Source organism: Esox lucius, chromosome 20 (genome assembly GCF_011004845.1).
Source record: "Esox lucius isolate fEsoLuc1 chromosome 20, fEsoLuc1.pri, whole genome shotgun sequence".
In the NCBI taxonomy this organism is placed as follows: domain Eukaryota; kingdom Metazoa; phylum Chordata; class Actinopteri; order Esociformes; family Esocidae; genus Esox; species Esox lucius.
In genome coordinates this window covers 32,256,789-32,278,986 of record NC_047588.1, presented here as the reverse complement: position 1 = coordinate 32,278,986, position 22,198 = coordinate 32,256,789, and the positions used below count along the sequence as shown (strand labels likewise).

General features: G+C 41.1%; 3 protein-coding genes across 17 annotated transcripts in view; 2 read left to right on the top strand and 1 right to left on the bottom strand.

Moving 5' to 3' along the window:
* Positions 1 to 3,067, top strand: part of ptk2ab (protein tyrosine kinase 2ab) — an 83,198-nt gene extending 80,131 nt beyond the window's left edge. For 6 of the 9 annotated variants that reach the window (XM_020041269.2, XM_020041268.2, XM_020041265.2 and 3 more), the window contains one exon: positions 158 to 3,066. In XM_020041269.2, the coding sequence (XP_019896828.1) occupies positions 158 to 376 (219 nt within the window). In that variant the 3' untranslated portion in view covers positions 377 to 3,066. Of the gene's footprint in view, positions 1 to 157 lie in introns of all 9 variants that reach the window. The other 3 variants (XM_020041264.2, XM_029115536.2, XM_034288799.1) reach the window with 2 other exon arrangements.
* A 4,519-nt stretch (positions 3,068 to 7,586) lies between these two features.
* LOC105018853 (cleft lip and palate transmembrane protein 1-like protein) lies at positions 7,587 to 13,806 on the bottom strand. 4 transcript variants are annotated; one of them, XM_010884627.3, is made up of 17 exons: positions 13,212 to 13,806; positions 12,888 to 12,979; positions 12,477 to 12,657; positions 12,207 to 12,343; positions 11,914 to 11,992; positions 11,677 to 11,794; positions 10,904 to 10,998; positions 10,733 to 10,817; positions 10,230 to 10,333; positions 9,943 to 10,008; positions 9,702 to 9,752; positions 9,511 to 9,593; positions 9,376 to 9,410; positions 9,101 to 9,156; positions 8,948 to 8,992; positions 8,579 to 8,694; positions 7,587 to 8,353 (listed from the first exon to the last, which is right to left on the bottom strand). In XM_010884627.3, the coding sequence occupies exons 1-17, from the start codon at positions 13,413 to 13,415 to the stop codon at positions 8,275 to 8,277; spliced, it is 1,626 nt and encodes a 541-aa protein (XP_010882929.1). In that variant the 5' UTR covers positions 13,416 to 13,806; the 3' UTR covers positions 7,587 to 8,274. The 4 variants fall into 4 exon arrangements, with proteins under 4 accessions (XP_010882929.1, XP_019896917.1, XP_019896916.1 ...); XM_020041358.2 differs by having other exon boundaries at positions 13,262 to 13,381; XM_020041357.2 differs by lacking the exon at positions 8,579 to 8,694.
* A 153-nt stretch (positions 13,807 to 13,959) lies between these two features.
* Positions 13,960 to 21,791, top strand: mrs2 (magnesium transporter MRS2). 4 transcript variants are annotated; one of them, XM_020041360.2, is made up of 11 exons: positions 13,960 to 14,648; positions 14,749 to 14,816; positions 15,127 to 15,163; positions 17,935 to 18,047; positions 18,355 to 18,531; positions 18,685 to 18,815; positions 19,040 to 19,156; positions 20,098 to 20,250; positions 20,598 to 20,715; positions 20,896 to 21,009; positions 21,231 to 21,791. In XM_020041360.2, exons 1-11 carry the CDS (start codon positions 14,456 to 14,458, stop codon positions 21,297 to 21,299), a joined length of 1,290 nt encoding a protein of 429 aa, XP_019896919.1. In that variant the 5' UTR covers positions 13,960 to 14,455; the 3' UTR covers positions 21,300 to 21,791. The 4 variants fall into 4 exon arrangements, with proteins under 4 accessions (XP_019896919.1, XP_012994682.1, XP_012994681.1 ...); XM_013139227.3 differs by having other exon boundaries at positions 14,562 to 14,652; XM_020041361.2 differs by lacking the exon at positions 14,749 to 14,816 and having other exon boundaries at positions 14,587 to 14,648.
* The last annotated feature ends 407 nt before the right edge of the window (positions 21,792 to 22,198 follow it).

The window sequence follows — 22,198 nt, the reverse complement described above, 5'->3', positions numbered from 1 at the left end:
GATGCCAAGATTTCACAATTTCTGCCAGAGTATGCAAACTTATGAGCACAACTGTATTTCTAAAGTTTCCCAACTTTTTTGGAAACAGGGTTGTATTTCATCTCTAATTGCATATTGTTCTGTTTTAATCAAGTAATGTCTCGTGTTTCACCTACAGGTGGAGATGGCCCAGAAGCTGCTGAACTCTGACCTGGCTGAGCTGATCAACAAGATGAAGCTGGCTCAGCAGTACGTTATGACCAGCCTGCAGCAGGACTACAAGAAGCAGATGCTGACGGCGGCCCACGCCCTGGCCGTGGATGCCAAAAACCTTCTGGATGTCATCGACCAGAGCCGGCTGAGGATGATGGGCCAGGCCCGGCCGCCGCCTCACTAGTGACGGAGGGGGCGGGGCGGGGGATGAGCCTGCTGAACTCAGTGCTGCTGTTGGATGAATGACTGACTTATTACTGGAGAGGTGCTGTCACCTGTCCATTCATGTCTGATCAGTGGTTCTTCTTGGAATGGGATGAGGGACAAAGGATGCACTTTTTGGGGGATTTGAACAGGGCGCTGCTCCTACAGTAATAGCAGGATGTACAGAACTCGATGCATCAACAAGGCGGAACTACGCCACCTCAGACCCTCATAGCCCAACACAGAACTTTGTGTGTAAAGACTTGGAACCTTTTAAACAGGTCTAATTTGTCTATATTTTTTGTTGCAAAGATTTTGTGTGCTGACTGACTGTGAATTTCTACAGTCCCAGAGACAAAAGAATCTGGAGACACATTTCAGAAATGTTCCTCCCCAGTGGACATATGGGAGATAAGACAGATGAGGAAACTGAACTGGGTTCTCCATAGAAGGGAGAACACTGAACTCCTAACACTACATCTAACATGATTCATTGTTAACACTCCGTGTCAACAACTCAAGAGAAATTAATGGAGGATCACAACCACCAGTATATATTTTCTCTAGGCTCAATCTGCGTTGTTAAATATGATAAAACAAAGGATGAAATAAAACGACAGCAAAGAAGAAAAAGCACTGACAATTCTTCCATTTGTTCATACATGACTGTAAAAGTATGTTATTGGGAAGTTTGCATGTTATTTATTTTCAAGAATGATTTAGCTGAATCCTCTATTTTATTTGCATTCATATTAGAACATTATCAACACTCACAGCGTATCTGCTGAAGTGCCCATTTAACATCAAAAGTCATAAGGTCTAGTCTATGGGAATGAATAACATAAGTGGAGCATCTTAGTAATTTTACTCATACTTATTGGCTATTCAAATACAATGACATTCAGGCGCTAAAGTATTTGGACTGCAAAGCTGTAAATGTGGCTCAGTTCTCCGGGACTTTGGATTTTAAGTGTAGTCCGTGAGGATATTTTATGTAATTTGGAAATTATAGCACATTGTACATAGTGTCTCCACTTTAGGGAACCAAAAGTATTTGGACAAATTTACTGTATTCGTCTTAAGTAGCCACATGTTGGATCTGGTCCAATATTCCTAGCATACAATGACAGTGTTTCGCTTGCGACTATAAAGAGGTTGGATGCATTTGCAGTATGTTATGACTGTCTGTCATATTATTCTGTGTTTTAATGGTTAAATCATTTGTTTCGTTTTTACTTATAATTTCTATGGTTAACTAAAATATAAAATAGCTTTGTAAATACTTTCACATTAATGTTGACGCTTCAATAACAGTTTATCCTGAATTAATTGTGAATAATGATCAATGACACAGCAAGGCATTTGTGCAAAAGGACACTATAATACATTTCACACTCTTGATCTACCCACCGAATGCTAGGAATATGGGACCCAATACTGAACCAGTTTACACAGACAGACTTGTAGGTACATTTGTGCCAATACTTTCGGTTCCATAAACGGAACAAAAAGTGCTATAACTTATATATTTTGCACTCAAAATGGATGATAGTACCCATGAGTCTCCTTATTCTCAAAGTCATGCTTGGGGGTGCTTGGGTACAGAGCAAAAAAAACATTTAATGTGCCACTGTCTAAATACTTTGGCATCACTGTAATTATTCTGTACCTAAGCTAAAATGTTGCCTAGGTTACTGAAAGTTGCCAGGCCAAGTAAACAGTGACCATTTAGGGCTACCATTAATGTTTGTTGATCAGGGAAAGGGCACAAAGCGGTAGAAGCAGGAGAGCTGTATGAATGTGGACGGCTGTGGTCCCAGTTTTGGGGTCACCACGTTGCCGTCTCCAAAGGCATCTCGGCCTGCACTAGCTGCCGCTCCGTTACAGGTGGCTGAACCAGCACACTGGTTCACCATGACCTTCTTACTTTCTATGGGGAAAACGAAAATATCTGTCATAAACCATTTTATATTTTTTTATTTGACTCAGCCACTTTTTAATGGAACCAATGACAATAGGCGTAATACAAAAAACAGGAAACATATTTCTCTCATGTTAAGTCACTCGATCAACTCTAGCAGTCAAACCAAGGAGGGGTGCTTGGGGTGTGTCCTCCCCCTTGTTGTAATGGGTCTGGCCTTGCAGCACCAACAGTGTCTTTGGAGCTAAAAATGTTTAAGTGGTTTTGAGGTTTATTATCGTAGTTTGTATTTGAGGTTTTACAAAATGCCATACTCCTGTTTTGGCTTTAGGCTTCTCTTCAGTCTTTGCTGCCTTTTCCTGTGGGGTTTGTAACATTCTAAACGGCAACCTCTGGCTAACAGGCGACAAGTATTCTTTCAAATCTGCAGGCTCGAAGTTGGAACACATTTTCCAACTTTAATCCAGCAGTCCTTTTGCAATTTCTGATAATGCTTTTGAGATATTGCAAATTATTAGGTTTGTCTACAGTTTTATTTGTGTATGCCATTGGTTTCACATGTACACGTTTTTATAGGAAGTAATTTCTAGATTACAGTTTTTGCTTCTGAGTGACATTCATTCTGCATTTGTTGTCTTTGGAGAAATCAAGGAATTTAAGGAAAGATAAAACAGCCCATGCTGTGATAATCTTTACTTGCATTTTATGGTACAGTGGGGAGAACAAGTATTTGATACACTGCCATTTTTGCAGGTTTTCCCACTTGCAAAGCATGTAGAAGTCTGTAATTTTTATCATAGGTACTCTTCAACTGTGAGTGACGGAATCTAAAACAAAAATCCAGAAAATCACATTGTATGATTTTTAAGTAATTAATTTGCATTTTATTGCATGACATAAGTATTTGATACATCAGAAAAGCAGAACTTAATATTTGGTACAGAAACCAGGTTTGTACACACTGCAGCAGGGATTTTGGCCCACTCCTCCATACAGACCTTCTCCAGATCCTTCAGGTTTCGGGGCTCTGGACAATAAGGACTTTCAGCTCCCTCCAAAGATTTTCTATTGGGTTCAGGTCTGGAGACTGGCTAGGCCACTCCAGGACCTTGAGATGCTACTTACGGAGCCACTCCTTAGTTCCCCAGCTGTGTGTTTCGGGTTGTTGTCATGCTGGAAGACCCAGCCACGACCCATCTTACTGAGGGAAGGAGGTTGTTGGCCAGGATTTCACAATTCCCTGGCCCCATCCATCCTCCCCTCAATACGGTACAGTCGTCCTGTCCCCTTTGCAGAAAAGCATCCCCAAAGAATGATGTTTCCACCTCCATGCTTCACGGTTGGGATGGTGTTCTTGGGGTTGTACTCATTCTTCTTCTTCCTCCAAACACGGCAAGTGTTTAGACCAAAAAGCTCTATTTTTGTTTCATCAGACCACATGACCTTCTCCCATTCCTCCTCTGGATCATCCAGATGGTCATTGGCAAACTTTAGACGGGCCTGGACATGCGCTGGCTTGAGCAGGGGGACCTTGCGTGCGCTGCAGGATTTTAATCCATGAAGGCGTAGTGTGTTACTAATGGTTTTCTTTGAGACTGTGGTCCCAGCTCTCTTCAGGTCATTGACAAGGTCCTGCTGTGAAGTTCTGGGCTGATCCCTCACCTTCCTCATGATCATTGATGCCACACGAGGTGAGATCTTGCCCAAGGGAGATTGACCGTCATCTTGAACTTCTTCCATTTTCTAATAATTGCGCCAACAGTTGTTGCCTTCTCACCAAACTGCTTGCCTATTGTCCTGTAGCCCATCCCAATCTACAATTTTACACAGCTCTCTGGTCATGGAGAGGTTGTGGAGTCTGTTTGATTGAGTGTGTGGACCGGTGTCTTTTATACAGGTAACGAGTTCAAACAGGTGCAGTTAATACAGGTAATGAGTGGAGAACAGGAGGGCTTCTTAAAGAAAAACTAACAGGTCTTTGAGAGCTGGAATTCTTACTGGTTGGTAGGTGGTTAAATACTTATGTCATGCAATAAAATGCTAATAAATTATTTAAAAATCATACAATGTGGATTTTTGTTTTAGATTTCGTCTCTCACAGTTGAAGTGTACCTATGATAAAAAATTGCAGACCTCTACATGCTTTGTAAGTAGGAAAACCTGCAAAATCTGCAGTGCATCAAATACTTGTTCTCCCCACTGTACATACATCAATTATTGTAGCAACAAATGGCACATATATAAAGAGTACATTCACTTTGAGTTAGTTTTTATTGGCCCATTGTGATTTATTTAAATAACTTTTCATGAGATAACAATTGTAAATGTATTGCAAGTAGTTGATCTTGTATCATGTTAATGTCTTGAAAGTCTTAGTGCATTTTGAAAATACAATTAATCATTTTGGCCAACCTTTTTCAGTTCTCGACACACTAGGAAACGTGAACTCCGGTGGACAAATGATTGCAAGTAATCAAGAAGAACTCGAATGAACTGCGGGGCGGAACATCAACAATCTACACCAGGACCTGAAACAGGTGGCGTCAACCTACCCCCTCCCTCTTGGTGTTCATCTACACCAGGACCTGAAACAGGTGGCGTCAACCTACCCCCTCCCTCTTGATGTTCATCTACACCAGGACCTGAAACAGGTGGCGTCAACCTACCCCCTCCCTCTTGGTGTTCATCTATCAACCAGCCGGAGACCCCGAAAAACAGAAAACTTTCAAAGGCTCTGTGAAGAGATGGGGAGGGCCTACATAGACCCAAAATAAGGACTATGGGAGGGGATGTAAAGTATAGGTCATGTGTTAATGATAAACCAATCATTGAGCGATTATGTAAAATGTGTACTTCCTTCATTAACAAGGGGAGGGGATTGGATTATGTCATACTAAACCAATCATTGAATAATAATGTAAAATGTGTACCTCCTTCATAAACATCATGAATAAAAAACATTATAAAAGGGCCTGGAGAGTCCCTTAACAAGAGTTTGATGAAAGACCTGAGAAGAGCTGACCTGACTCTTGGCTACTGGATCTTCCCAGAACAAGGCACTGTTTGTACTGCTGATTGATTAACCCAAATGAAGGTGAGAACTTATAAGAGCTCTGTCTCCCTCTCAGTCTCTGTGTGTGTGTGTGTAAGATTGTCAAATGCTTGATCATAATTCCTCTGCCTCTGAGCCGCAGCCCTGTGTTTCCAGTGAGCTACTGCTGCGAAAGACCGACACCTTGGAGAGCACCAGGCAGTACTCACGATACATTACAGTGCCTGGTAAACTGAGTTTGGTGTAATCCCTCCAAAGACGTAAAATCTGAATGAAAAGTTACCAAGGCAAGTGTGCTTGGGGCTGTCACATGGTTAAAAATGAGAACTGATGATTAACAAGAGGTAAGTTGATCAGGTGATTCCAGAGTAAAAGGCTACAAAAAAGTGTTGACTATTTAATTCCCAACATAATGAGAATGTATTCTGTGGGAAGTATTGTATATGATACTTTAGAGTGGAAGGAACACACTGACACATTAAAAGTTGTTTTGTATGTGATACTTTAGAGTGGAAGGAACACACTGACATATTAAAAGTTGTTTTGTATGTGATACTTTAGAGTGGAAGGAACACACTGACACATTAAAAGTTGTTTTGTATGTGATACTTTAGAGTGGAAGGAACACACTGACACATTAAAAGTTGTTTTGTATATTATTTCATATACCAGATGTCATTGAAGTGGGACATCAAGAAAGTCCTTAAGGCAATTGCTGTCAAACCTCACACCTCAAATCCTCCTGTAAGCTTGACATTAACAGAAAAAGACACTCTTCTTGACTACTAAAATTAAAAGCCCCTTTTCACAATTACCTCACATTTAAGGATGATCATCATTTTGTACGTGGGTAAACAATAGATCTTGGTTCAATATATTTCAATGTTTCATTAGGTTAGTCTGTATGCCTTACTCACACGTTTCCACCCTGTTATGAAAAATTACTGAGAATAGACATTTCGTAATTCTAAAATGTGTTTAATAGAGAATTCTGGTTAGGTTTCATCATCAATGTTTGCTCAGTCTTGTTCACTCAGAGAGCTCTTAATAAATATTTGAAATGTTTTTAATAAAAACACATTTGATATTATCATTATCAGTTTTGTATTCGTTGTAATGTTTCCTGGATTGAATATTTATTGGACAGTCCTGTTTTGTATTACACACAATGTTTTATCATTTGAGCAAAATGTCATGGCACACTTGATGCATCCTCACCTTATGCCAACGTGCTACTATTCAGCTGATTGCCCACTGTTCTGACTTAATGCTTTGGAGTTCAAAGGTTGCCTTGCTTTAGGGTTTCAAATAAATATTAATGAACAATAATAGGCCCATCACCTGGACGGAATCAAAGAACGATAGGCTGTAGCAACCATTACATGTCCTTTTAATGCTGGTGCATAATGAATTTGACCTAATTAGACATACTAATGATTATCTTGTTTGAACAACTTAGTATCTCATTTGAACGACTTAGTAATGACTTAGTAGTCTTTTTTTTTTTTTTTTTACTACTTAATTTTTTTGCTAAGTCGTTTAAACAAGATACTATATTGTTCAAACAAGATACTACGACATAAACTTAGTCTCTGGGCTAAGTTTTAGGGTTAGGACTTCTGTAGATTCCTGATAAGTGCATATTATGTAAGTGCATAAACTGCATTAGTGCATTCATTGCAGCTCAAACGTTCAATGTCAGATACATACTGCATACATTTTGGATATGACTAGCATATGGATATTAGTAAAAACATCTAACTTATACACTGGAATTCAATAGTTTGGGGTCACATGTTTTCGAAAGTATATTCTTGTTCTAAAAAAAATGAAGGTTATTCTATATGAGAAATTGAACAAATTGAGAAACTGAAGATCTTGTACAATGGTGTGAACTACTCCATTCACAGAACAGTGCAAACTGGCTCTAACCAGAATAAAAAGAGGAGTGGGAGGCCCAACTGAGCAAGTGGACAAATACATTAGAGCGTCTAGTTTGAGAAAACGTAATTAATTAGTACCCGCAAAACACCAGTCTAAACGTCAACAGTGTAGAGACTCCATGATACTGGCCTTCTAGCCAGAGTTGCAAAGAAAAAGCCATATCTCACACTGAGATTTGTACAGGGTAAAAGGGATCTTGAGGAAGGAAGGCCATCACTCCATTTTGCAATATGGACTATGCAAGAACTACTTAGGGAAGAAGCAGTCAGCTGGTATTCTGTCTATAATGGCCAGCACAGTCACTGGATCTCAACTCTATTGAGCTGTTGTGGGAGCAGCTTGACCATACGACACGTGAGAAGTGCCCATCAATCCAATCCAACTTTTGGGAGGTGCTTCTGGAAGCATGGGGGTGAAATGTAATTTATGATTTCATGAAAAACAAGGACATTTCTAAGTGACCCTTAGCTTTTGAACGGTAGTGTATGTATGTTCATTATCCAGTTAGTGCAATCATTTTCAACTGTCAAAAGTCATTGATTTACCACTTTCTCCCTTTAGCATTATACATTCACTATTCGCAAAAATAAAAAGAATACTAAAATAACCAGCGGGCAACAGTACAGCAAGAAGCTGACAACCATGCCTCCATTTGGAAACGATGTGCAATTCCAGAAGGGAAGCTTCATGCTTTAGTAAGGTTCACACTGGCTGGCCGTATCTAGTGCATTGTTGGTCATGGTAATTACAAAGAATCTTAACTGACATGTAAGTGGATAATGATGAACAATTCAGGGTGTGTTCTCTACATTCTCGACTTGCAAACATATAATACACTTTATTAAAGGCTTATTCTAAACCCAAATGCACCCTCTGAGAGCCCCCCATGCTGTTGGCAACGCCAGTGTGTGCAGGAATGTTTCACTCATTTAACTTGGTTTGCTTGTGTTAAACTCAGTCATCACTGGGCTTTAGGTTTCCTGTGGTTGTGGTGGCCTGATCCATACTGACAACCTTTGGACTTGTTTGTGGAGTAGAGCCTGAACGATAGAAAGAGAAAAATAGAAAGATGGGGCAATTATCTTATTAGTCACTATATCCACACACTATAATGTGACCAGAACCCAGTGATAACAGTGATAGGGGAGACAGTGTAAATTCATGTATTTTACTTTTACATTTTCCTTCCTTTACAATTTAGTGGCAATTTAGAGGGCCTTGTTTAGTGGCAATTTAGAGGGACAGCTGAACAAAGGCTCACCCACCTCCTCTGGTAAAGGTAGACGAGAAACAAAATGTCATCCCTAAAGCAGGAGAGCTGGTGGCACGGGTGTGTGCCAAAGATACAGGCAAAGGTATCGTTGACAAATGTATTGACCGCCTGAACAAAATGAGAGGCACAAGAAGGCTTTATTAGAATTGCGAGTGCCTCCCATACACTGTATTCCATATACAGTATAGTATTCCATATACAGTATAATGCAGTACTTGTTACACAGGGCTTATAGGGAATAGGGTGCTATGTGGAATGCCTCCACAAACCGAACAGAACTAGATGCATGTAATTAGCAGATGTTCCAGAACACTCCCACAACTGTGAACTGGATTTCAAAATGGTTATTGTTGCTACTCACTTTATACATCAAGACATTCCATTGTAAGTGGCCCACAGATTTCAACTGTGGGAACAAGAGTGAAGAAGAAATAGAAGAAGAACAATTTGAACATTTCTGTCAATGCATAACATTTTACACACATTATGCAGTACATTTCAAGAAAAGGCAAACCTTGTAGTTAATGAACAGCTGCGGCGCCATGGATAGGAACCCAAAAGCATATATTCCTGCAGGAAAACACATTTGATATTACCGACTAATAGCTGCTATTAACACACTTCATAGTTAAATACATAATTTATACAATACAGACTGGAGCACAGCCTCCAGTCTGATTGACCAGGCTAGTGTAAAATATATATATATAAATATATGTATTTCCTTTATCAATTTATATTACATTCAAAACGACCAAGTACACTTGACAGATAATGTGTAAAACCTACCACTGACGAGGTTGTTGATTAACAATGAATAATAGCTGTCAAACGAAATATGAATATTAGAGGTTTAGTATAGATGTCCCAGTCAAAACTATATATTTGTGTTTTAAATGTATTTAAACTCCAGAATGGTCTCACCTTTTGTACCTCAGGTACAACAGAGAGAAGATGGCTCCACTAATAGACAATGGATACACTAAATACGACAGACATTTCATCGCCTAGAAAAATAAGTGCTACATTAGAAAATACTTGTGTGTTTGGTTTAGTGTGCCAGCGTTATTAAGAAACCAAACATACTACAACCAATTCTGCGACTTCCAGTGCACCTGTCTATCATGTTGTGTCGTCTTTCTCTCCGACTCATCAAATTTACCAACCTGAATACAATTTTCAAGAAGAAAATAATAACACATCATTTGACATTAAAAGATACATTTGAGTACATACATATATACGTTTTTCCTAATCAAAATGTGTAATAACATGTAAAAACAGGACAAATTGCCCTCTCCATTCGTGCAATGACAAAATATTATGAACACAAAAAAAATGTAATCACACACTTACATGAAATATAGACCTTGAGGTTCTCCACTGAAGCTGTATCTTGTAAACCTGTTTGACCTTCCATAGCTATAGGGTGAGAAGAACATCACGTTTCAAACGTCACTAAAAAGTGGGCTGACTCAAAGTTCTAACATATGCAGCATCTAATACCACTACATATTACAGAACAGCAGGCAACATAGAACCTCCTGCCATCCCCGGCTAATATAAAGCTTGTCAAAAACAAGAGATTAGGCATTGACACTGTAAATCCTTTCAAACCTGGTCATTTGTGTCGGATAAAGTACCTCAATAATGGCTCCTATTCCAACAGGGATAAGTACTAACAAACTGCTTCGTTCCTCGAGAATTTTCAGGAAAATCACTATTGTGCTGGAGCATCTCCACAGCACTGGAATGGGAGAGCATTAGAGATACAGACAATTGAATTGATGTGACATAGATGAGATGACGCCAGCATGTCAGAAATCTGCTGGAGGTGGTGTTTATGGGCAGAAAACTGATTAATGTCGAGGCCTGTCTATGGATCTTTATGGCCTTGATCTCATCCATCCCTAATGGTATCCTATTGACTACAAAGTGCACTACCCTAGTCAAAAAAGTACACTACAAAGGGAATAGAGTGCCATTTAAAATGCAGCCTATAACCTTATGCCTCATCTTTCCTAATTCATTAAATTGTCATGAAAACATGGATCCATAAGAACAAGGTATACATATGATATTATTAATATATATTTTACCACTCCCATTATGAATATATATTTTACCACTCCCATACCACTCTCACCTGCTTTTCCAGACATGCCCACCATGCTTTTCTTCTTCCTCCAAAAGCTTATGTCATTTTTAAAGGCCAGGAATTCAAATGTGAACTGCAAGAATTAGACAAATGACTAAGTGTAGATGGCTGACATGCTTTGAAATGATATAATCAGTTTGTTCTGATAATAACCCTTACATGGAACATGGTCACCAGGGCCGTCAATGCCAACAGGTACAAGTTAGTGTCGACAAGAACGCCTTTGATTTCATCTATATTCACCTCAGTGAACCCTAAAATGCATACAGCAGAGAATTGTGAAATAAATTATTAATTGTATCACAGTTTATTAAAGGACTACAAAAGCTCCTCAATATCTTACGTGACCATATTTGACTGCTTATGTGAGCAGTGATCCCCCAAAGCGTTCTTGTTTCATTTTGAATTGTTTCACCTGGTGATGGATGACTTCAACGCTTAATGAAAATGTGTCTAAGCCAACTCATATTACATCAGTCTTACTTTGGACAATGCTTTTGAAATGCTTTCTTTTTGTTAGTTTTTTACAAGTGATTAAGCCAAACATAACAATACACTAACTCCATTACAAAGTAAATTGAAAATAGATCTGTTTTAGTGGGATCATTTGCAAACATATAAACAGTGTAGGTAAGGCCATATGGAAATGTTTTAACTTTACCTTTCAAGGGATACTTGGGATTCTGGCACCGAGGACCTTTATCTACTTCCCTGGGACAGATTAATTCCTGCTAGCATGCTCCTACATACCATCCACAACAAGTCATTGAGATAATGCTAGTGAGCTATTACATAAGCACTAGTTAGCCACTGCAGGATGCATACAGAAGGGTATTCACAAGCTATTCTAACTATGGGGAAGTAGATAAAGGGCATCATTGCTAAAATCCCCAACTATCCAGATAAGTTTAGCACTAAGGCAAATAACTCACCAAAATGTTTCAGAGAAAACGTTACATCTTGCATGTGGATCCAGAAACGGAATTGCCTCAGCGATAGGCCTTCGTACGATATTGTAAGAGGTAGTTGTGTTAAGGAGCCATTAATCTCCTAAGAAAACACATTAAAAGTCTCTTCCAAGTAGTTTATGTGGCGTATGTAATTATATTCATAGCATTTCTGAATGTGACAGATATAAAACGGAGAGTAGAGTCAGAGTGACAGCTCACCATCATGTCCTTCACCCTGACACTGAGTTCATCAATGTGTAGAAGGGGGAGATAAATCATCCTGTTTTCCTCCTCAAATCTAAAAATACAAGAATATCTGATTATTGATAAAGTAAAAAGTTCTCACCATTTTTGTAGCTATGGCTTAGCGTGATGTGAGTGATGTTATGCGATCTAAGGTTTAGTCTGCTATTGCACGCCTACTACCACCCACACACACACACACAAACACACACACACACACACACACTCACACACACAATTCAACATGGTTTATAGAGTATTGGACTTACACTCGCATGTAACGCCAGACATCACTTGGCAAGGTCCCTCTGTTGAAGGTGAAGTCCTCTGACATCATGTTCAGGGTTAGACGGGACCGCCAGTGAGAGACTGGTCTGCCTATTCGAGGACTAGTGACAGTTTGCTTCTGAGGAACACAATACCAGGGAAAGGTGGAAAAGTGGTAATCAAATGGGTGGATCAAACAGAGAGTTTAATAAAGCAGACGTTTTGTCAGGGCAGGCTAGAAGATGGACAGGGGAATCATTTTCTTCTCTTACTTTGAGGAGTTCTACATGTGAGCTCAGTGTATCTTTGGGAACCATGTATGAGCTGAGCTGGGCAACATGATGGACCTGCTGGCTGTCCTTCAAGGGAGACACTCCAGCCTTGTGTACAAAAACCACTGTGTGCAAGGTCCCGTTGTTACGCGTTGCCAGTGGCAAGGACACATTCACCACCCTTAATTTAAAAAGAACGATGACAGGTGAGAGACATGCATCCCAAATACCACACTCTTGCCTATAGATATATCTATATAACTTTTGACCACAGCTCATGGAACTTTGATGAAAAGTATCACTTGGGGAAATAGCCCATTAACTCATCTTTATAATGTAGGTAACTTGACTATAATTTACATGCTATTTTTTCACCATGTGAGTGCAGATTTAAATGGCAATTCGACCTACCTTTCAAATTTGGAATGTATGTCAAAGTCATCTATCTTGATGATGAGATTGAGTTCACTGTCGTCAGGTTTTAAACAGGAGAAAATGCTGAGCTATCAAAATGAATAATATATATAATATTTAACATGTATTCCATTAAATATATACATATATTTATGGGCCCTGAACTTGCAATCATTATACAGTAATCAAATTGCAGTGCATTCTCCGAACAACACAATAGCTTAAGTAAAGTATTCAATCAAAGAAACGACTCTATATCTAACAACACGACATTTCGCTGCTGTTGTCTACAATATATGGAAGACCAAGTCCCCTAATTACCTGAAGATGCGGTCTGTTTGCAAGGTATGAAGAAATGCAGTCTCCTTTACCTCTGTCGCAAGACTTGATGTATAGGAAGCCATAGATCACCCAGCAGGTGTGCAACATATACACGACAAACACTCCAAGTAATAGCTTTGTTATAGAAGTCCTCTTAAATAGATTGTTTGAACTCGTAGGCTTTGAATAGCACGAAGGGAACATTTTAACTGTATAAAATCTATTTTTTTAAGAGAAAAATCCAATTGATGGATATTGACAGCAAAAGCTGACGGTATGATTATATGAAACTACGCCACCGAAAAAAGTATTCTTTTAAAATGATACAGTTTGTCAAAACAGGTACATCTCTTCCCTCGGCATCCTCCCGAAGACAACGCAGAACCGAGTCGGAGCTCGGGAAAATGCTGACGGTTCAGTCACAGTTCGATGGTGCTGATGCTGATGAAGCTGTGGTAACGCCTTCTTGTTCAACGTCATGTAACACATTGGGTGACGATTGGTTCTCCAGAATGAAAACACAATTCTCAGTTTAATGTATTTATCTTGAGTAACATTGATACATTGGGAAATATTCAAGGTTATTTTGTGATTTTGCTAGCAAAAATGTACACTCCTTCCTTTGAACAAATCTTCTTGAGTTAATTAGTTCAAATGGGTTGCAACCTTTGGTTCAGGGTCATGCACGTGTTCTCTGACACCAATACCCATGCCCAGTAGTGTCGTAGTTGTTGAGTAGGCTTGGCTAGCCAGGTAGCTACCGCCCGGTCAAACGGAAGAATAGACCAATGGCTTTAGGATTGAGCTATATAATCAATACATTTATTATTTTCCTTATTATTGGATTTTCTTTTGACTCTACGAGAGGTTCAGATGTTCGTACAGGAAGAACGAGCTAGTGTTGCTATAGCATAAAAGTTGGTTAGCTACAGTAGCTAATTGAAGGTAGCTAAATTACTAGCTATCTAGCTATTTCAATGTGATCGCAAATTGTTTTCATACGACTTGGTACTGAATTGGTTGTGTAACTTCTCCAATCCGAAACCACTGACTTACTTTATTTGTCAAATGAATCGTAAATACCTAGCCAAACCATGTAGCTAACTATCCCGCAAGCTAGCTAATTCAATGAGGACTCGTACTTCTTTAGACTTCCCGAATGAGACTGGAATAACCTGCAATGCAACACATCCACTGCAGTTAAACTAAGGACACTTCTTAAATGAGCTGGTGTTATTAAGACAATGGAAGCATGTTTCAAGTCATTTACAAGGGCTGGTATCCTTTGGAGAAGCCTAGAAATTCAATGCAGGGTCCTTCCTATCGGTTTTACCTGCAGGACAGCGTATTGTTCTAGATCAATTTTAAAATGCCAACTCTCCAAGCATCTGTCGGTGACGAGGGGGAACGCAACATTTTTACAACCATGCCAGCTTGGTAGGTATGAGAGAGTCGCTGTTACTGTCTTTTATGGTAGCTGTAGCTGCAACATACACACGTGTTGATATTTGTTAATGTAATGTTTCATTTTACACAGCAACATATTTCATTCGCCATAGAGTAACTGAAGCATCCCTCTCCACTGTGGCTCCTGCATTTGTTGTCGTAAGTGACACATTTTAGATGTGTTAATCGTACCCAGAAATATTTACCTACCGAGATATTTCAAATCATATTGCATTTTTCACATAAACAGGTATTCGTCAAATCAGCCTTGACACACTATGAACTAGAATTAAATTGCCTTCTCAAAAATGCATTTTAGGTCAGATTTATTGCTTTAACTCAATGTGTTAAACATGTAAAACAATATGTCAGTTACCTAAGTATTTCTTTCATTGGAGTGAGATTGTGTGGAATTAAGATATTCATCAAGAAACATGATGTACGCTCAACTGTGCTTTTTTCCTCATAGATGAAATTTGACAAAGATGGGAATGTTACCTCATTTGGTAAGTAGTATTGGAACACACACACACACTCAGTAGTATTGGAACACACACTCAGTAGTATTGGAACACACACTCAGTAGTATTGGAACACACACTCAGTAGTATTGGAACAAACACACACACACACACTCAGTAGTATTGGAACACACACACACACACTCAGTAGTATTGGAACACACACACACACACTCAGTAGTATTGGAACACACACACACACACACACTCAGTAGTATTGGAACAAACACACACACACACACTCAGTAGTATTGGAACACACACTCGGTAGTATTGGAACACACACACACACTCGGTAGTATTGGAACACACACACACACTCGGTAGTATTGGAACACACACACACACTCGGTAGTATTGGAACACACACACACTCGGTAGTATTGGAACACACACACACACACACTCAGTAGTATTGGAACAAACACACACACACTCAGTAGTATTGGAACACACACACACTCAGTAGTATTGGAACACACACACACACACTCAGTAGTATTGGAACACACACACACACACACACACACTCAGTAGTATTGGAACAGACACACACACACTCAGTAGTATTGGAACAAACACACACACACACACTCGGTAGTATTGGAACACACACACACACACACTCGGTAGTATTGGAACACACACACACTCGGTAGTATTGGAACACACACACTCGGTAGTATTGGAACACACACACTCGGTAGTATTGGAACACACACACTCGGTAGTATTGGAACACACACACACACACTCGGTAGTATTGGAACACACACACACACACTCGGTAGTATTGGAACACACACACACACACTCGGTAGTATTGGAACACACACACACACACTCGGTAGTATTGGAACACACACACACACACTCGGTTGTATTGGAACACACACACACACACTCGGTAGTATTGGAACACACACACACACTCGGTAGTATTGGAACACACACACTCGGTAGTATTGGAACACACACACACACACTCGGTTGTATTGGAACACACACACACACACTCGGTAGTATTGGAACACACACACACACACTCTGTAGTATTGGAACACACACACACACACTCGGTAGTATTGGAACACACACACACACACACACACTCGGTAGTATTGGAACACACACACACACACACACACTCGGTAGTATTGGAACACACACACACACACACACACTCGGTAGTATTGGAACACACACACACACACACACACTCGGTAGTATTGGAACACACACACACACACACACACTCGGTAGTATTGGAACACACACACACACACACACACACTCGGTAGTATTGGAACACACACACACACACACACACTCGGTAGTATTGGAACACACACACACACACACACACACACTCGGTAGTATTGGAACACACACACACACACACACACTCGGTAGTATTGGAACACACACACACACACACACACTCGGTAGTATTGGAACACACACACACACACACACACTCGGTAGTATTGGAACACACACACACACACACACACTCGGTAGTATTGGAACACACACACACACACACACACTCGGTAGTATTGGAACACACACACACACACACACACACACTCGGTAGTATTGGAACACACACACACACACACACACTCGGTAGTATTGGAACACACACACACACACACACACTCGGTAGTATTGGAACACACACACACACACACACACTCGGTAGTATTGGAACACACACACACACACACACACACTCGGTAGTATTGGAACACACACACACACACACACACACACACTCGGTAGTATTGGAACACACACACACACACACACACACACACACTCGGTAGTATTGGAACACACACACACACACACACACACACGGTAGTATTGGAACACACACACACACACACACACACTCGGTAGTATTGGAACACACACACACACTCGGTAGTATTGGAACACACACACACACACACTCGGTAGTATTGGAACACACACACACACACACTCGGTAGTATTGGAACACACACACACACACACTCGGTAGTATTGGAACACACACACACACACACACACACACACTCGGTAGTATTGGAACACACACACACACACACACACACACACTCGGTAGTATTGGAACACACACACACACACACACTCGGTAGTATTGGAACACACACACACACTCGGTAGTATTGGAACACACACACACACACACTCGGTAGTATTGGAACACACACACACACACACTCGGTAGTATTGGAACACACACACACACACACACTCGGTAGTATTGGAACACACACACACACACACTCGGTAGTATTGGAACACACACACACACACTCGGTAGTATTGGAACACACACACACACACACACTCGGTAGTATTGGAACACACACACACACACACTCGGTAGTATTGGAACACACACACACACACACTCGGTAGTATTGGAACACACACACACACTCGGTAGTATTGGAACACACACACACACACACACTCGGTAGTATTGGAACACACACACACACTCGGTAGTATTGGAACACACACACTCGGTAGTATTGGAACACACACACACACACACACACTCGGTAGTATTGGAACACACACACACTCGGTAGTCACAGTCCTCCTTAGCTTGTCTATTATTTTAAATGCTCACAAGGACCACCTTGTTTGAATGCAACCATTTACTGCCCTACTGACAAGTTGTCATTCCCAATTCAAGTTTTGGGTGTGAGCTCTGATTCCTGATCTAACACCCTCAGAGAGAAAGAAAATGGAGCTGTATCAAGAACTGAGTCTGCAGGCCAGAGACCTGAGATTCCAACACCTCACCAGCATCACTGCTCGGAACAACAACATCATCATTCGCATTGAGGTAGCTAGTTTACCATTCAATCACAAACAACCCTGGAGGGATTTCAATCCAGGGTTGTTTGTGTGAAAGGAAAATGTGTGTAGGAATATCCTAGTTGAGGATTTGTAATATGGCTCATTAACAAGGATCCATAATCGTGCGGTGTAGTTTGTCTCGAATCTCGACTTTCACAATCATTGTTTCACTGAGGGAACTGTTAGGCCAGCAGTTGGCTTGGTTTTGTCCTGTTGTGACATTTGTGAAAATCCCGTATGAAGTTCCTCCAGTGCTGAGCAGTGTTTCCTTGTGTTCCTGTGTCCTTTCTTAGGCCTTAAAGGCTGTAGTGACCCCTAACTGCCTGTTGGTGTTGGATTTCCGCGGTCTGGGCTTAGAGAGGTGGCTGGTCCAGGAGTTGGCACCTCAGTTGAGTGGGGACCACGGGGCGCTGGCCACTCATTCGCTGCCATTCGAGTTCCGTGCCCTGGAAGCTATTCTGCAGCACAGGGTATGAAACGGGCTGCTCTGAGTCACTGCTTCACCGCTGTTCTGTCCAGTCTGAAACGGACAAAGCAGTTTTTAAAGGGATTAAGGTATGCTGTGGTTAGCACGTCCAGGTGGTATTTCATCAGGCACCTATTTATTGTTTGTTTCTGTGTAGGTGAACACCCTGCAGGCTCGACTGAATGAAGTTCAGCCTGTCATTCTGGATATCCTCGAGTCCCTCGTGGATCCTAAACTGCTCTCCGCAGATCGCAGCAAACTGCACATACTACTGCAGAACAGCAAGAAGTGAGTGGAAGAGCGTGAAAAGGAGCGTAGTAGGTGTTCAGTCTAATGTTCGGTTCATCTTATCCAAGCAGATCCTCCATTGAAGGTGAAGAATTATGAAGTTCCTGCAATAGGCTGGTTGAACTCTGTCTTCAATTCTGTTAATGTTCTCCCTTCTGGAACATCAGACAAAATGTCATTCTTGGGAAAATTCCCAGCATGTAATAATTTTGTTTTCTGTGTAGCCTGTCAGAGTTGGAGACAGACATCAAGGTCTTCAAGGACAGTCTGTTAAAGATCCTAGATGAGGACGAGATGATTGAGGAGCTTTGCGTCACCAAGTGGACGGATCCCTGTGCATTGTAGGTGAAATTTCAACATGCACTTTAGGTAGAAATATCATTCCTTTTTTAAGTCTGTGTCCGTTCTACACATTTTTGATGATCTGAATGTTTGGTTAGAGAAGTGGCATAGGCATCGTGGGGTTGATGGTACTATCCAAAGGGCTGGGGATGGGGCCAGGGTCTGGCACTGGCTGCTCTCTGCTGCTGTGTGTTTTAGCGCGCGTGTGTGTTTTAGCGCGCGCGTGTGTTTTAGCGCGCGTGTGTGTTTTAGCGCGCGTGTGTGTTTTAGCGCGCGTGTGTGTTTTAGCGCGCGTGTGTGTTTTAGCGCGCGTGTGTGTTTTAGCGCGCGTGTGTGTTTTAGCGCGCGTGTGTGTTTTAGCGCGCGTGTGTGTTTTAGCGCGCGTGTGTGTTTTAGCGCGCGTGTGTGTTTTAGCGCGCGTGTGTGTTTTAGCGCGCGTGTGTGTTTTAGCGCGCGTGTGTGTTTTAGCGCGCGTGTGTGTTTTTTGCAGATAAGTGACACAAATGCGGGTGAGTATTAATTCAACACAATTGCATCTAGGAAAACATATCGTGCGCGTGACTGTTTATTTGCATAATCATTATGTAATGGACAGTTTACTTTAGATTTTCTTTATATTTGCACTTGATGCAATTAACCGGATCGATGCTTGGATGGCTGGAATTAGCGCGTTTTTAGCATTTCAAGACTTCTTGAAACATTTCCGCAGATACTTCAGTTAGCGAATGTGGAACCGTGGATAGCTGGGGGGTTTACTTTGTGTGTGTGTGTGTGTGTGTGTGTGTGTGTGTGTGTGTGTGTGTGTGTGTGTGTGTGTGTGTGTGTGTGTGTGTGTGTGTGTGTGTGTGTGTGTGTGTGTGTATTTAGGAGGCTTTAGACATGTACAGCAGGGCCCTTATTTATTCCAGGGTGTTTGGTCTGTGTGTGTCTCTGGAGGCAGTGAGGAGAGCAGTCTGGGAATTGATCATGCGGAGGAGATGGAGCTTCTCCTGGAAAACTACTTCATGCAAGCTGAAGAGCTGGGCAACACCACCAGGGAGCTGAAGGGTCTGATAGATGACTCAGAGAGTATTATCTTCATAAACCTGGACAGGTACTGTTTACTGAACCCTGGTGACCCCCCCCGTCCCCCCCATGCAAAGGCTGTATATAGTGTACTCAATCACGCCGCTTCCGTGCAACATATACTGACTATCTGTTTAAATGCATCATGGCTGGCAGTGTTGACCTAGCATTTGGTCCACATCATTTATCGTTTTACATTGTCAGCAGTTCTTAGATGTATCTTAAGGCTCTCTGGGGAAGTGGCCGGTTTCTCCACCTGGTGACGATGCCATTGTCCTTTTCTGATGTGGTTGTTTTGTGTAAACCGCTCGGGTCGGTAGGCCTAGTTTCTCACCGTCCGTCTACCTCTTTTCCCATTGGCCGTAACACACTCAGCCACCGGAACGTGATGATGCGTCTGAACTTGCAGCTCACCATGGGAACCTTCTCCCTCTCCCTATTCGGCCTCATGGGCGTCGCCTTCGGGATGAACCTGGAGTCCACGTTTGAGGAGGTGAACGATGGATATGCTTTAATCTCAGTTGTTAACCAGGAACGCGTGCTGTCAAAATGTGAGGTGGCAAAAATGAGAAATGAATTGTTTGGGAACCTGAGGTGAAGGGTGACTGGCTAATCGTGTTGTCCATTGAGATCTAACTCTAGATGAAACAACGAGTTGTTTTCTTCCCCACAGGACCCCAAGGTGTTCTGGCTGGTGACAGGCTTCATGTTTCTTGGTAGTGGGCTAATCTGGAGGAGGTTGCTGTCTTTCCTGGGCCGACACCTGGAGCCAACTGTCCCTCTACAGGTGCTTCATAGATACTTCTTATGGTTGTCTTACACGCAAATACGCACCACTAACAGGACCATTTTAAGTGTGGTGTGGGACCTGTATTGCTCAGTCATGTCCCAGTCCTTCCCTGGGTACTGCATGTGTTGCTGACTGGTCTGTCACGCCTGCCTTTGTCTTCAGATTCTTCTCATGATTTCTGTGACTTTATTATAAAACCATCTGTTTCTTCTCCCTAGATCCCAAATGTGTGGAAAAGAAACCAAATGAACTCCAAGGGAGCTGAGCTTAAGAGTGGAATAAGATGATCGTTTCTTGTTCTCTGCAGAAGAATCTAAATAGACTGTTTTCATTTGATATTTTGCTCATATGGAGAGGAATGGGTTATCATTTTTTTTTTTTCCCATAATGCATTTTTGCCAGTGTTTTAAAATGGTTGCTAACTTCATTAATGTATTTATAGTCATGGATATATTATGTCTTTAAACACCCAGTATGCCTCAAGCTGGAATCAGGGATACTTCACCAAAGTTTGCTTTTACTCCCTACCAAGAACAATGTTCACTGAAAACCACTTCTGACAGGGGTTTGCCTTACTGTACAGCGGATGACATTGTGTTTGTTCTGTCGAAACTTCAGAAGAACTAAAACCCAAGATCAATTGGCTTACGTTCTATAAGTCTAACCTACACAATGTATTTATTTATTAGTGAAATCTATAAAATAATACCTGTCATGTTGTTTGTCATAATTATATTTCAGTTGACTTACCTCTGTAAATATAGCAAAAATTTCTTACAGTAGTGTCTCAATTTTATTGAGTACCCATTTATCTAATTAATGCTTCGAATAAAGAGTCAGTTAGCCATGAAATGTGATAAAGATATATTCCAGAAATAATTATCATCATTAAATTTTAATAATTTCTGTCTAGTCACAAATGCAGTGTGGTTGAGCATGTATCAATTGGTAGAAGTGCAGAAAACAGAAATATGGACTTAATGATTTAGACCCTTTATTCAGTACTTTGTTGAAGCACTTTCTGCAAACGATCACATCTTTTTGGGTATGTCTCAACCAGCTTTGCACATTTGGATTTGGGCAATTTGTTCAGTTCTTCAGTGTAGATCCTCTTAAGCTCTGTACGATTACATGGGAAGCATTTATTAACTGTGATCTCCAGGTCTCCCCACAGATGTTCAAAAGA

Coding starts and splice junctions, on each gene's coding strand:
- LOC105018853 (XM_010884627.3), bottom strand. CDS start 13,415: ATGTTCCCTTCGTGCTATTCAAAGCCTACGAGTTCAAACAATCTATTT. Junction 12,658..12,887: donor ATACATTCCAAATTTGAAAG/GTAGGTCGAATT, acceptor TTTTAAATTAAG/GGTGGTGAATGTGTCCTTGC. Junction 8,993..9,100: donor AGCTGTTCATTAACTACAAG/GTTTGCCTTTTC, acceptor TTGTTCCCACAG/TTGAAATCTGTGGGCCACTT.
- mrs2 (XM_020041360.2), top strand. CDS start 14,456: ATGGAAGCATGTTTCAAGTCATTTACAAGGGCTGGTATCCTTTGGAGA. Junction 14,649..14,748: donor TTTACAACCATGCCAGCTTG/GTAGGTATGAGA, acceptor CATTTTACACAG/CAACATATTTCATTCGCCAT. Junction 15,164..17,934: donor TGGGAATGTTACCTCATTTG/GTAAGTAGTATT, acceptor TAACACCCTCAG/AGAGAAAGAAAATGGAGCTG.